Source organism: Labrus bergylta, chromosome 15 (genome assembly GCF_963930695.1).
Source record: "Labrus bergylta chromosome 15, fLabBer1.1, whole genome shotgun sequence".
Classification (NCBI taxonomy): Eukaryota; Metazoa; Chordata; class Actinopteri; order Labriformes; family Labridae; genus Labrus; species Labrus bergylta.
This window is the reverse complement of record NC_089209.1, coordinates 17210280-17224044: the sequence shown is the minus strand read 5'-3', so window position 1 is coordinate 17224044 and position 13765 is coordinate 17210280. Positions and strand designations below refer to the sequence as shown.

Here is a 13765-nt window from a genome sequence, read left to right as displayed (position 1 = left end):
GATGACTAACCATGAGAAAAGAAAGAGGAGGAGTAGAAGAAGTTCACTGAACTCCTGGGAACCAAAAACCTGTCCAACATGGCCTTTACGATTGCTCAATGTGTGTGTGACTGCACAACCTGTGCATGTGTGTGCATTTGCATCTTGTATGAGTGCAGAAAAACACACATAAAGACTTTCATCACAAATTGTGCTTTATGGGCGGTGTGACTTCACAAACAAGTTTCAGAGACATCACAAACAAAGACTGTGTATGTGCAGGAACCTTATCTTTGCACTTCTGACTACAAAAAAGTTATTTTGTTCATTTTTGTCCCAATATAAATGAGGTGCAACTTGAAAATCTCTTGTTGATCAGTTTGATGAATACAATGACAGAATCTGATTTTCTGGTGAGATTTGGTTTCGGCAAAAATTAGATCAACATCTGAAAAATCTCACTTTTGAAACATATTAAACATCTTTCAATTGTGTTTCTTCTCAATGGAAAACACGCACATTGGTTTGGAAAAGAGTCATAAATAACAGATAACATTTCTGAAACGAGTGTCATGACCTGCCTTGACCAAGAACTGTCCCCTTTCAAGAAATGTATAACCATAGAGCTCCTGACACTCACCTGCTTCAGCACAAAGCTGAACATCCCTTCTCTTTCTGGATAAGGCTGACACACTCGATGAAAAGCAATCCCAACAGATTCAAACTTTTGACTAAATTTGTTTTTTTGGATTTCATCTTAGCCTCATAAGAACTGAGTCTTGTCTGTACTTACAAGATAATTGAGGTTGGTTGCAATTTCACTTTTATAATTGTCCGCATACTTTTCCTCAGTAATGACCAACTTTCTGCTGAGATTTATGAACAAGGTAACATTGCTGCTGTCAGGAGGTCAAATAGAAAAGGATGTTGGTAATAATCGCTCCCTGCACCTCAGTAAAACACTGTGCATTGACAACGGTGTCAAGTGTCTCCCTTCTGGGGAAATGTGTATGACTGCTGGGTTGTTATTAAGGCATTAGATAAATAGTTTACGTTAGGAATGATTGAGTATAGAAAAAAACCTTTGCACATCCATTTCACAAGACAGGTGAGTAAGAGAGAAATGTGTTCACCAAAAACTCAAAGGTAAACTCTTGCACACTGTCTCTAACGTGAAAAGAAACATTTATTGGCAACATTACGGTACTATCAGGCAAACAGTTCGTTAAAATGGGCAGGACATCAGGAAGTGGCAACAAGCCTGTAATCAATGATCATTATGATGTGGGCTCTGAATCAACAAATTAACAAACAAATAAACAAATAAACAAATAAACATCAGCTTCCTGGTTGAAAGCACACACATCAAAACAACTATCAGAAGCCTAAGAGGTCATTCTAAATCACATATCAATACATCATTTTTAGTTCAGGGTAGACTTAAGGGCCCGAAATGTAAATTATAAATCAAACACTAAATCAGAGACATTGCAGTGGATTAAAAGTAGAAAATAGGCTCGTAGACTAAAATCATTTTTCATCCGTAGTCACATATAAGTCCCCACAAACTAGAATAGTCACCAAAATGCACAGAAATTAGAAACATGTTACAATTGAGGTCATCAGTTCAGGATAAGTACAGAGAAACCAACTTGATAGGGTGACCACACACTTTGAGAATTGACATTTAAAATATTAATGTTACCTTCATAAACTGATTATTTTGCCAGCAGAAGTTAACACAGGGAGCTGTACACAAAATAATGAAAATGAAGCTACAATATTAATTTGTAGAGCAAATGTGTTAGTTAAAATGTGCTTATTTTTGGGTTGAGAAGCTACAGGGCAACATGAATGAATTGAAGTCCAGTAATCACTATTCTTTTAGCTCTGTTTTTCATATTAGCCGAAACCTCAGGGAATTACCTGACTCTTTAGCAGCTACATTACTATATTCATGTATTTGCAGCTAGCTGTAACCCCCTTTGATTTGTTGTTCGGACGATGGGCTTTAAAGTTTAATTTAAGAAAACCACAGTCTGTCACATCTGAAATCAAGTAAAACTTTACCAGAACATAAAAAGGTACGGGCTCTAAAACCAATAGCATGATTTGAAAGATGCCAAAAGCTCCAGTGAGCTATCAGCACAATCGAACCGTTTCAAAATATCTCACAATAGCTTCACACTCTTGAATCATAGCTACACTAATTGGTTTCCATCCGACAAAGTCACTGGAGAAGTTTCCAAAATCTAGCACCAGCGGCTTCCCTTAGGGTCAAACCAAAGTTAATCATGAGTCCAGCTATGTCAGCAGTGTCAGATGGCAAAGCACCAGCTCTGCTCTGTGACCTCTCCATATGAGGTCATCAGGCCGAGATGAAGGATGTCCTGCTTTAACCCGTTGATAAAGAGTGGTTCAAACAGAATCCATTGCGGCTATGACGGATGGAGCTCTGACTAAAGGCAACCAGATTTTTGATGAATTAGGATGAACGCATGTTTTTTGTTCCGTTCATCTGTGACTCATTCAAACCGCTTTGAACAGCGTTCAGGTCAACACTGGCTTCTTGAACCCATTACATCTCTGCCAGTTACCACAGTTTACTGCACAAAGACACCTCCGTCAATGTGCTTTAATTTTTTTAACCAAACTGTGGCTGAAGACAAGCACATTAAAGCATTTATTTATGCTGTTTTCATAGTGACACGTCAATGATACACTATCTATTTAAGTGATCAGCGAGTACACCAGTACTGATTATTCACAATCAGTGAATGTGACTCACTCTTCCATCTCTTTAGCCCTTCAGAGGGGCTTCAGACACAGCAGTCAGTCACAGCATGGCACAGCCAGACCCAATCAGCAGCCATGTGGATTGTTTTAGAATTGGTCAACCCGAGGCTCGGCTGGAGGCCAAAGGGTTTCTTTTCATATCCTTGGACAGAGTAATGGTTGAGGAAAGGTACCTTCTGAGGGGTGAGTAGGATTATTCCGACTCCCTGCAGAGAATAATGCTCACAGATTTTTTTAGTGCTTCTGAAAACTCCTTTACAAATCTGTTCCCTGGATGCAAAGTTGCCTGCCACTGTGAGATCTGATAGATGGTTGTTTGTGCCATAACATTTCATGGAAGTTGTTCTAAAAAACACACATAACACAGGGGCTATAATTTGCACTTCATTTATTTGCAACACATCACTCCGACATGTAAAAAAGACACGTGTTAGAGAAGGAGATGATGACAGGGATATCAAATATAACCAAAACAGTTAGTGGAGTACAATAATGCATTTAAAATCCATGTTTTCTTTCATATTTCATATACATAAAACATTAAAACATTGTTTAAACAAACAGAATACCATTTACATTCAGTTGACTTCTACAAGAAGCATAATAAAGAAAAGCTCTGTAACCACTTCAATATATTCCAGATATCATCAAGCTGCCATGCAAAATATGGATCACTTTTACATATACATCACAGACCTGCAGGGCTTTTTATAAAAGTGTATTAGTTTACACTTACATTCAAAAGAGGCAGTGAATCATCCTCTCACTCTGTGCACACAGGGCCTTTGAGGGGATAAGGAGTGTATTGAGAATACAAACAAAGAGGGAGCGAATATAAAAAGCCAGGTGGGACGGACTGCAGGGTGGAAGTCAAGACTCCTGCAGTGCTAGCTTTCACAAATGCAGATTGATGGGAGGAAGAGACAAAAAGACAATGATTACAGCTCCCATTCAACCTTTCAGCTCAGACAAGAGGATTTCCAAACAAGTTCCTGTGTCAATCTGGGAATTAAGACAAAGAAAATACAATCATTTCTGATTTGTATCAAATGAATCCTCCTGCTTTCTTTCCTTTCCACAGATCAGCTCATAATACTCTAGCCAAACATGTCTATAAGTGATGATAAGTTTGCCAGATAATTAACTTGTAGACTAGAAAATAGCAGCCAGGGAAGCTTTCACATGCGGGTAAGAATGTGGCATCTCACACTGCAACATGAACTTGCAGCTGGCTGCATATAAATAGGATGAAGCAACCGGACAGCATGAATACACGAGAAGTGGCTAACTCATCTGCTCAAACAGAGCATGGACACTTTCTGTTTCTCTCTCACTTGCACTGAAGGCTGCAAAGCCCATGCTTCATGCAAATTGACAACATTTACATGACGGCCTGAGCTTCTCACTCTCTCTCTCTCTCTCTCTCTGTCTGTCTGTATGTTGGGGATGTTTATGCCTCCTTTTGCCTTCGTTCAAAGCGCTTTTCTCACAAGTGGCTGCATAGAAAGGAAAGCATTTACATACTTTGATTATATCATTTAAGATGTGTTTTCTTATATAACCCTGGAACAATCAACCATTTGTATATAATGTAAACAACACAGATATGCTGAGTGAAACCAGACCCTGAAACCTGGAATGACCCTTAATCCTCTCTGTTGTCTTCAAAGAGGTTAGCTCTCAATGCTCTCACTCTGTGCTCATGTTATATTTCTCTGCACAGTTTGGCTTCCCAGAGGAAAAAAAAAACTCTGGAGCTGTGACATCAGGCAAAAGTATAAATAAGATTTCTGTCCACAACCCACAGGGTTAAAAGTCTGTTCATGTATTTAGACGAAGCAAAAGAACTTCTTCCAGCTACACCTGGAGAAAGCTTTGGTGCGCCTGTCCGAAAACCTCCTCTTCTTGCTCTTGCGAGTCTTGCTCTTAATGGCAGCGAAGATAGCCGCGTCAAACGCCTCCTTCAAGTTCTTTTGTGTGAGTGACGAACACTCAATGTAGTCTGTGGCCCTGATCTTCTCTGCCATGCTCCGGGCCCTGGAGCTCAGAATTGGCTTGACATGTGATTGGTCCAGGTTTATGAGGACGTTCACGTCAAGCAAGAGGTCTGACTGAGTCCCAACCAGGACGATGGGTGAGGAAGGGTTATGGGCCCGGATCTCTGAAACCCACTTCTTGGTGATGTTGTGAAATGAGGTGGGGTTCACCATGCTGAAGCACAGGAGGAAGACGTCTGTGTGGGCGTAGGACAGAGCTCTGAATTCATCAAACTCCTCCTGAAAGTAACAGAAACAAAGAGCGGATGGTTTGAACAAACGGTTTCGTCATGGTAGAGTGAAAGAGGCTGATTCACAGAGGTGTCAGAGAAAAAGATCATTCATACACTACGTGGTGAAAACGTGTTACTGAGTCACAGATGGGATGAAGCAAGACGTCTGTACTTTCAAATAATCAATAGGCCTGTATTGTGGTATCAATGGGATTAAATTGCGTAGATGCCATTTGTTAAAAAAGATGGAAATATCAACTGACACAAAATTCCCAACTGTCAGAAAATTATCAGAAAAGAAATGTGTCTATAACTACAGATTAAATAAATAATACAAAATATTAGTAAAAATTACATGGTGGCACAAACCTAAATAATTTCTAGATTACACAATAACACAAAACTATGATCTTACCTGTCCAGCAGTGTCCAGAAGCTGAACTTTGACCGGAGATCCTTCTACTTGGACCTGACCTGTAGACAAAAAAAAAAACACAACATTTTTTAATTTAGTTTACTTTATTTTGCACAAATTTCAAAGCGATAAAACATTTCAAGCACTGAAATGAAGCAGATACAAATACCTACTACGCAAGTTAAACCCTCCAATCAACATATTAACTTGGAAACAGTGACACTTGGAAGCTTTTGAAGTCCATCATTTCAAATGAATCACCTCCATACTGAACCAAATAAGAAACACCAGCTCTCGTGCTAACTTATTGATTTACTTCAATTTATAGCCTACCTATAAACTTGCTACTCCTTATATTCACATTGTCAATAAATACTCTGTAGCCTAATATATAGTCAGTAAAAGGTTCAGGCAGAACTCCTTTCCTCAACATGCACATACAAAGAATCAATCACTACATAAAAGCTGAAATGGCATATGATCCAAGATAGATAGTAATAATAGAGTAGATTGATAGTTATAAAATGAACTCACCAGAGAAGACATCAAAACCAGTCTGTTGGTACTCTGCCGGGTATCCATTGGAGGTGTAGCTGACTATCATGCTGGTCTTCCCCACAGCTCCGTCTCCGACCAGCATACAGCTGATCACCCCGGGCTCCAGCTCGTCCTCCCGGGTCAGCCCGCAAGAGGAAGGGACTCGGGACTCGTGGTAGAAATAATCCATGTTAGGTGGCATGTCGAGCCGCACATTAAACCTCAAAACGCAGACTTTCCCGTTTTCCGATCTTAATGATAATACTGGAGAGAGCTAGTCAGTGTCTTCTTTGCCTACCTACCGCCAAGTTACCTATCCTGTTCTGAATGACGGGACACATGTGTGGGGAGGGACGTTTTTTAGGGTAAGTTTGTGATCGGACAGGTTGTGATTTACATAGACACTCCCACAAAAGATGAATTATTGTTGTTTACTTTCTGTATATTTATTCTTGGCTCAAGTTATTTTGACGTCTTAAGTTTGTTATTTTATATTAAGTAGTAATGTTTTTTTTTTAGTTGCCTTTATTTAACATAGCCCAAGTTGTTTATTTTTGCAATAGATGCAAAGGATCTGTAAAGCAATGGTTATAATTCCATTTTATTCACAAATTAATTTCATAATAAAGCGTGAATAATAAGATGAATACAACACGTTGATATACATAGTATGTACATCACTAAAAAAATAAAATAATGCACGTCATATTTTAAAATTAATGTCTACCCAACTCATTTCTAAAAAAAAAAAGTAACATTAAAGGTTTTCTTATTTGGACAAACTGCGCCCCCTGGTGTCAGATTACAACACTTACAACAGATGTGGTCACATGATCCCATGTGTCACCTGATTCTCCGGGTCCACCCTGTGTTGTGTAGTCGGAAGCTAGGCTAGTTGTTGTAGGTATAGTTATGAATGGTTGAAGTATAATACAATCACATGTTAGCTATTCGTGTGTTTTGCTCTTTGCTTCTCAGTTAAGGTAAAAGAGTCGAGAGGAAGTTCCTCTTGTACAGTTTCCTGTACGGCTGGCGGTGGTGAAAGCTAGCTAGCTGTTTAGCCATGTCCCTTTAGGATAATTACGTCGTCAGTCTTCTTTTAAAAAAATCTGTTCATTCCTCCTTTACGGATAGCGTGTTAAGGCAAAACAAGGTCAGTTCAACAATGGCTTCAATTCTTGACGAGTACGAGGACTCGCAAAACAGCAGGCAAAGTGCGCAGCAGCGGAGCCGCTTGTCTTCTGCAAACATCGGCTTAACTCATTCAGGTAGGTCGCCCTGTCTGCAAGGATGTAATGACAATTTAGTCGCCTTTGAGGAGTGTACAAGCACACACTTAAATGTCGAAGTCATTATATGGACTGAAGGCCTTTGCTTGACATGAAGTTGTGCTCGTTCGCCAGGTTTTGTAAACGTGAGACTCGAGGAAGAGAAGCCGATATTCAACAAGCAGAGGATCGATTTTACCCCCCCTGAGAAGATAAACCATCTGGCAGTCTGCAACAATCAGCTGTGCATGAGTCTGGGAAAGGACACTCTGCTGAGGCAAATAACACTATCATAACACTGTGATCATGCTCACTATTGCTTGTTAGGTTTTGATTTGATTAGTTTGACCCACTTGATGGTCTTTGCTGTGATTAGTGATACTCATCTTTTGTTTGCTGGTCTCAAACAAGACGCTGATACTAATGTTTTATGTTGTATTGCACTATATAGGATTGACTTGGCCAAGCCTGATCAGCCCAATCAGACTGACTTAGGAAGGAAAGATGAAAGCAAAGTGCACAAACTGTTCCTGGACCCCACTGGTGAGAAAACTATATCTTCATTAGATATCGCTTTCAGAAGTCACAGAAATGGGATATTGTTCATATTGCCTTTTGTGCTTCTTTAAATATCATACTTGTACCATTTTGTCTTGACAAATAAAACCGATTTAGAGACAGCAAGCCTCAAAAATAAACACCAGATGTTTCTAAATCAATGTTTGGATTACTTTGGAAGTGTTTTTATTAATGGCTTATTTACAGAAAGTATTTCCTCCTCCTTATTATCATGCTTCAGGCTCCCATCTGCTGATCAGCTTGAGCACCAGCGAGTGTCTGTACCTCAACAGGAACACTCAGAAAGTGCGCGGTCTGTCCCGCTGGAGAGGCCACCTCATCGAAAGCATCGGCTGGAACAAGCTGCTGGGAAATGAGACCAACACAGGACCCATTCTGGTTGGCACCAGTCAAGGCATCATCTTTGAGGCGGAGATCTCTACAACTGAGGGCAGCCTTTTCAACACCAATCCAGATCAGTTCTTCAGACAGGTCAGAGGCTGATGAGGGTTTTTTTTTTATAGCATTTAGCTTGTGTTATCCAGTTTTGATGCTTATAAATCTTTGCCCCAAGAACGCCAATTTTTTTGGGTATAATAAGTTTGGTGTTACTTTGAGGTCTTTCCATACATCTGTAATCAATAGAAACTCTGAAAAAATAACCAACATCCTTGATTTATCTGTTGTGAATCCAACTGTAAAAAAACAACAACAACACATTTTCCACCTGAGACAGGTCCATTCCCTGGAGGAGGATGGGAAACCTGCACCAGTCTGCTGCCTGGAGGTGGAGCGGGGCCTGGAGAACAAGTACTTCATCATTGCCACCACCCGCAAACGCCTGTTCCAGTTCGTGGGGAAGGTGGCTGAGGGGTCCGAGCAGCAGGGCTTCAGCTCCATCTTCAGCCAGAACCAGGACCTCCTGCCCAGTTTCCAGGAATTCCCCGCCAACATGGGCTACAGTGAGATCACCTTCTACACATCAAAACTCAGAAACTCCCCTAAGGCTTTTGCCTGGATGATGGGAAACGGAGTTCTTTATGGTCAGCTGGACTATGTCAGGCCTGATTCCCTGTTGAGTGATGTGCAGGTAATGCTTACGGTTCTCTCCTTAAAGTGTAGTTTACGCCTCTCAAAATGCACCTTTTTGTTCTGACTCTATGTTTCACATTTTTTCTCCATTTTTCCCTTCCTTGCATTGTAAAAGGTATGGGAGTACACCCCGGACATTGATCTAAGTGTCAACAAGCCCATCTCCATTGTGCTGACTCAGTTCCACTTCCTGCTGCTGCTCCATGACAGAGTAAAGGCCATCTGCACCCTGAATGGACAGGTGGTTTATGAGGATGTGTTCCCAGATAAATTTGGCACCCTTAAGAGAATGATTAAAGACCCAATTGGCGGCTTGGTGTGGATTTACACCGAGCGGGCGGTTTTCAGGTACCACGTCCAGCGCGAGGCCAGGGACGTGTGGCAGATGTACATGAGCATGAGTAAATTTGATCTGGCTAAGGAGTACTGCAGAGACCGGCCTGAGTGCATGGACATGGTGCTGGCCAAGGAGGCAGAGCACTGCTTCCAAAACAAACGTTACATTGAGAGCGCTAAATGCTACGCACTGACTCAGAACTACTTTGAGGAGATCGCGCTCAAGTTTATCGAAGCCAAACAAGAAGAAGCCCTGAAGGAGTTCTTGCTGAAGAAACTGAATAATTTGAAACAGGGTGAGAGAACGCAGATCACCCTGCTGGTCACCTGGCTTGCCGAGCTCTACCTGAACCGACTCGGCCAGCTGGAGAGCGACGGCAACAGCCTCATTTTCCAGGAGACCCGCGAGGAATTTCGCAACTTCCTGAGCAACTCCAAGCACAAAGAGTGCCTGTACAACAACCGCAGCACCATCTACGACCTGCTAGCCAGCCACGGCAATGTTGATGACATGGTTTACTTCTCAGTTGTTATGCAGGATTACGAGAGAGTAATATCCCACTACTGCCAACATGACGACTACAGTGCCGCTCTGGAAGTCCTCTCTAAGCATTGTGATCAAAAGCTTTTCTACAAGTTCTCCCCGGTCCTCATGCAGCACATTCCCAAAAAAGTGGTGGATGCATGGATTCAAATGGGCAAGCGACTGGACCCTAAGAAGCTAATCCCGGCTCTGATGAACTACAGCCAGATGGGAAGCACCCAGCAGATTAACGAAACCATCCGCTACATGGAGTTCTGTGTGTACGAGCTGACAGTGACAGAGGAGGCCATACACAACTACCTGCTGTCTCTTTATGCCAAGTATAAGCCAGACTCTTTGCTCTGGTATCTGGAGCAGGCAGGAACACATGCCTCAGAGATCCACTATGACCTGAAGTATGCCCTCAGACTGTGTGCAGAACATGGCTACCTCCGGGCCTGTGTCCTGGTTTATAGAATTATGGAGCTGTACGAGGAGGCGGTGGATCTTGCTTTACAAGTAAGTGATTACATTTAAAATGCATCCATCTGTATTTTTTTTTTTTTATCATGTACAAATATGAATCCAGGTTATTATAAAAGATTCCTGCTATCTTAAGTCTTATACAGACAAATGTCTCTAACTCGCATTATAATTATTGTCCATAGGTGGATGTAGACTTGGCCAAGTCCTGTGCAGACCTGCCTGAGGACGATGAGGAGCTGAGGAAAAAGCTTTGGCTTAAAATTGCTCGGCATGTGGTGCAGGAGGAGAAAGATGTGAAGAAAGCCATGAACTGTCTGTCCAGCTGCAATCTGCTCAAAATTGAAGACATCCTGCCCTTCTTCCCAGACTTTGTCACCATTGACCATTTTAAGGTGAGGGAGAAAGTATTTCCTTTTTCTGTTTCTTGTTATTGACACTTACACAAGTCATTTTATCAACAAAAACCTATTGTGTGACTTCAGGTGTCATTGACTATAGAAGTTAAACCTGGGTGCCCTCTACAAAAAAAAAAATGTTGGCTTAGTGTTTGGTTTACATAAAAAAGCTGTGTACATACAGCAAACACAGCATGTTTGTTGAAATGAATGCACTTCTTCATTTTCTATTTATTACGGTTTCTTAGGAGGCTATCTGCAGCTCCCTGGAGGAGTACAATCAGCACATCGAGGAGCTGAAGCAGGAAATGGAGGAGGCCACAGAAAGCGCTAAACGCATCAGAGAAGACATTCAGGAAATGAGGAACAAATATGGTGTCGTGGATTCCCAAGAAAAGTGTGCTGCTTGTGACTTCCCATTACTCAACAGGCCCTTCTATCTATTCCTGTGTGGCCATATGTTCCACTATGACTGCCTCTTCCAGGTAACAATCTATCACTGCAACAACGCTGCTTTTTTTTACTGTTAGTATGTGCCTGTACCTCTCATTTATTCATGTATTAATTCCATCCTTGTCCTTTTTGTCTGCCTTTCAGGAAGTGACCCCTCATCTGTCGGTTTATAAGCAAAGTCGTCTGGAAGACCTGCAGAAAAAGCTGGCTTCAACCACACAATCCTCCAAGTCACGCCTCCGCACAGTGACGAAGGACGAAGGAGACACCTCCAGTCTTGGAAAAGGCAATGCAGGCACAAGCCGTGAGCAGATCAAATCTGACATTGATGACATCATTGCGTCAGAATGCGTTTACTGCGGCGATCTGATGATCAAGACCATCGACAAACCTTTTATTGATCCACAGAAGTTTGAGGAGGAGAAATCCAGCTGGTTATGAATTAGACCTCCTCAACTTTTATTGTGAAAAGACAAGACAGCCCATCATTTATACGTCAAAGAAACTGCATCATCAGTAGTACTGACTAGTTCAGTGGAAACAGACTTAACCTGATTGCCTGTTGGAAGTGCCTACTGCAGAAACCTGCATCAGCTTCAGTTGTATACACTTTTTTTTTGCTGGCAGTATTTGAGGCTCATTTAAAGACCTTTGCACTTTGTACAGGAATGTGACGTAGATAGTTGGAATTATTGGCAATGGTACAAGATGGTCAGGGGGTGTAAAGAATAGCAAGAGTTGTACAGTGTGTACAATGTGCTGGATCCTCTAATTAATATGGCAGAAAAGGATTTGAAAGCTGTAATCGGATATAACTGCACCAAACAACAATTAACTCATTAGGTCATGCACTTATTTTGTCTTTTGGAAACAAAACCTGCACTTCGACAATTTCTGTGATTTATTTGCTCAGTCCATCTGCTCTTTTGTGTAGCTCTGTGTTCATCTTCCAATGAATAAGGGGCGAATAAGGAACTATTTATTCATCCATTCAAAATTCAACTGTGGCCAATTAAGGCTTGTCAGTATTGATCGACTGTTTATTCTGGTTGTTTGAAGTGTAATAAATATCTAACAAATGATTTTATCTATTGATTTAACTGAGAATAATGAACAACCTGCATCACAGTGGCTCAGGAGTCAATCTGAAGAATGTAAAAAAATCTGGAGATCATGGAATTGAAGTATGACAAATACGCAATACATATACAAGTATTAGTGAATAAGTTCATTATAGTGTAAAACTGTGGTTTAGAAGTTGGATTTGAGTTTACACAACTGTGACAAACATGCATTATCGTGGGGAACAAATAAGTCCTATAAAATAAAATGTTTTATAGTCACTATAAATTGACAATTGTTTTTTTAATTATACAAAGGAATTACATTCATATTTTAAAAAAAACGTAAGTGAAAACTTTTCACAAGAGTACAATCATAATTATAAAATGTTATTTGTATCATAGACTAAATAATAAGGTTAATATTAATGTGTCTGACTGCCTCGCTATACCTAAAAAGGAGTTCCCTTCTGATGACGTAAGACGTTGCTCGGTAATCTTCGCGGTGAGCAGACGCTACTAATCAACTTCGGAAATTCATCGATTCACGTGTATAAGCAGTGCACATAAGGTCAAAAATGGCACACAGAGTGGAGGTGTACCTCACCTTTCAAGATACGATACTGCGTAAATTTTTTAAGTCATAATTACGTCCTCGGAGACAGCGACTGCGGGCATCCCTCTCTCGGTGATTGATTACAACGCCTGCTCCTTGCTGTACCCTCGCCATGGCGTCGTGTCTCTGCTCTCTCAGTAACAGAAAGTGGCCGCCTCTCTGCTGCTGCTGCCGACTCAAAGCTCACAGACTCGCTCGGCGCCCGAAACCGCCATTTTGGAGTCAGAGAACCGAGAGTCGGCCCAGCAGCGACGAGAGAGGCGAAAAGGGGGCACACGGGGGTTGAGGTGAGAGTCTCCCGTGGTGGATGTTATGGCGAAGGAGCAATGGGGGAAGATGGCCGGGAGGGGAGAGAGAGAATTAAAACATGGGGATCATTCGTTCAACCCAAGTCCCCCGCTCGGGTCCGCATCATGGGGTACGAGAGCCGCGGGCCTCGGGGCCTTGCTGTCGCTTGCATCACGACTAGCCTTGTTTAAACTATTAACAATCTACTAATATCGTTTCTTAAAAAAAAAAAAAAACCACTATTTAGGCGGGGAGGTGGTGGCCTTAAAGAGACAGGGGCCGATTTGAATACTTCATATTAATGGAGCGAGAGAGGACACACAGAATGCTTTTAATACATGAGAGGCTAAAAGTCTGTGATGAAAAGCTACATTAGAGAGGAGATAGCAAGGAGGCTGCAGCCCTGCAACAACAAAAAAAGGCTTTATGAACAACAAAAACACGCAGATTTTACATGTTTAGTGAGGTTTACCCACTACACACTGTCAGTGTGCGTAAACCACCAGCTTGACTCTTTTACTATCATTGATCGGAGGTAACTCAGCCTGCGCTTCCTCTGCAGGGCAGCTAGCGGTCGTTAGCTGTGAGGCTACAGTCCACAAGCCAAGGTTAGCTGGCACACTGTGGCTACTGTTCACATGCTAACAAGGATAGGAAGCTTTTATCTCTGAAGAAGGCCAAACTCATTTTCTC

At 41.6% G+C, this 13765-nt stretch overlaps 3 protein-coding genes across 7 annotated transcripts in view; 2 read left to right on the top strand and 1 right to left on the bottom strand.

Moving 5' to 3' along the window:
• Positions 1 to 3146: 3146 nt before the first annotated feature.
• rhov (ras homolog family member V) lies at positions 3147 to 6438 on the bottom strand. Its single transcript, XM_020632434.3, has 3 exons — positions 5994 to 6438; positions 5460 to 5518; positions 3147 to 5051 (listed from the first exon to the last, which is right to left on the bottom strand). Exons 1-3 carry the CDS (start codon positions 6196 to 6198, stop codon positions 4605 to 4607), a joined length of 711 nt encoding a protein of 236 aa, XP_020488090.1. The 5' UTR covers positions 6199 to 6438; the 3' UTR covers positions 3147 to 4604.
• A 397-nt stretch (positions 6439 to 6835) lies between these two features.
• vps18 (VPS18 core subunit of CORVET and HOPS complexes) lies at positions 6836 to 12189 on the top strand. The gene is made up of 9 exons (XM_020632436.3): positions 6836 to 7264; positions 7400 to 7541; positions 7716 to 7807; positions 8064 to 8314; positions 8559 to 8912; positions 9030 to 10292; positions 10442 to 10651; positions 10903 to 11139; positions 11252 to 12189. The coding sequence occupies exons 1-9, from the start codon at positions 7162 to 7164 to the stop codon at positions 11546 to 11548; spliced, it is 2949 nt and encodes a 982-aa protein (XP_020488092.1). The 5' UTR covers positions 6836 to 7161; the 3' UTR covers positions 11549 to 12189.
• Positions 12190 to 12877: 688 nt separating this feature from the next.
• The window catches only part of ino80 (INO80 complex ATPase subunit), a 38618-nt gene continuing 37730 nt past the window's right edge, over positions 12878 to 13765 (top strand). For 2 of the 5 annotated variants that reach the window (XM_065963912.1, XM_029277073.2), the window contains exon 1: positions 12880 to 13071. The gene's annotated coding sequence lies outside the window, so the exon portion shown is untranslated. Of the gene's footprint in view, positions 13072 to 13096; positions 13203 to 13765 lie in introns of those variants that run through there. The other 3 variants (XM_065963911.1, XM_065963909.1, XM_065963910.1) reach the window with 3 other exon arrangements.

Coding starts and splice junctions, on each gene's coding strand:
- rhov (XM_020632434.3), bottom strand. CDS start 6,198: ATGCCACCTAACATGGATTATTTCTACCACGAGTCCCGAGTCCCTTCC. Junction 5,519..5,993: donor TGGTTTTGATGTCTTCTCTG/GTGAGTTCATTT, acceptor TTTTGTCTACAG/GTCAGGTCCAAGTAGAAGGA. Junction 5,052..5,459: donor TTCTGGACACTGCTGGACAG/GTAAGATCATAG, acceptor TGTTACTTTCAG/GAGGAGTTTGATGAATTCAG.
- vps18 (XM_020632436.3), top strand. CDS start 7,162: ATGGCTTCAATTCTTGACGAGTACGAGGACTCGCAAAACAGCAGGCAA. Junction 7,542..7,715: donor GGAAAGGACACTCTGCTGAG/GCAAATAACACT, acceptor TGCACTATATAG/GATTGACTTGGCCAAGCCTG. Junction 10,293..10,441: donor CGGTGGATCTTGCTTTACAA/GTAAGTGATTAC, acceptor TATTGTCCATAG/GTGGATGTAGACTTGGCCAA.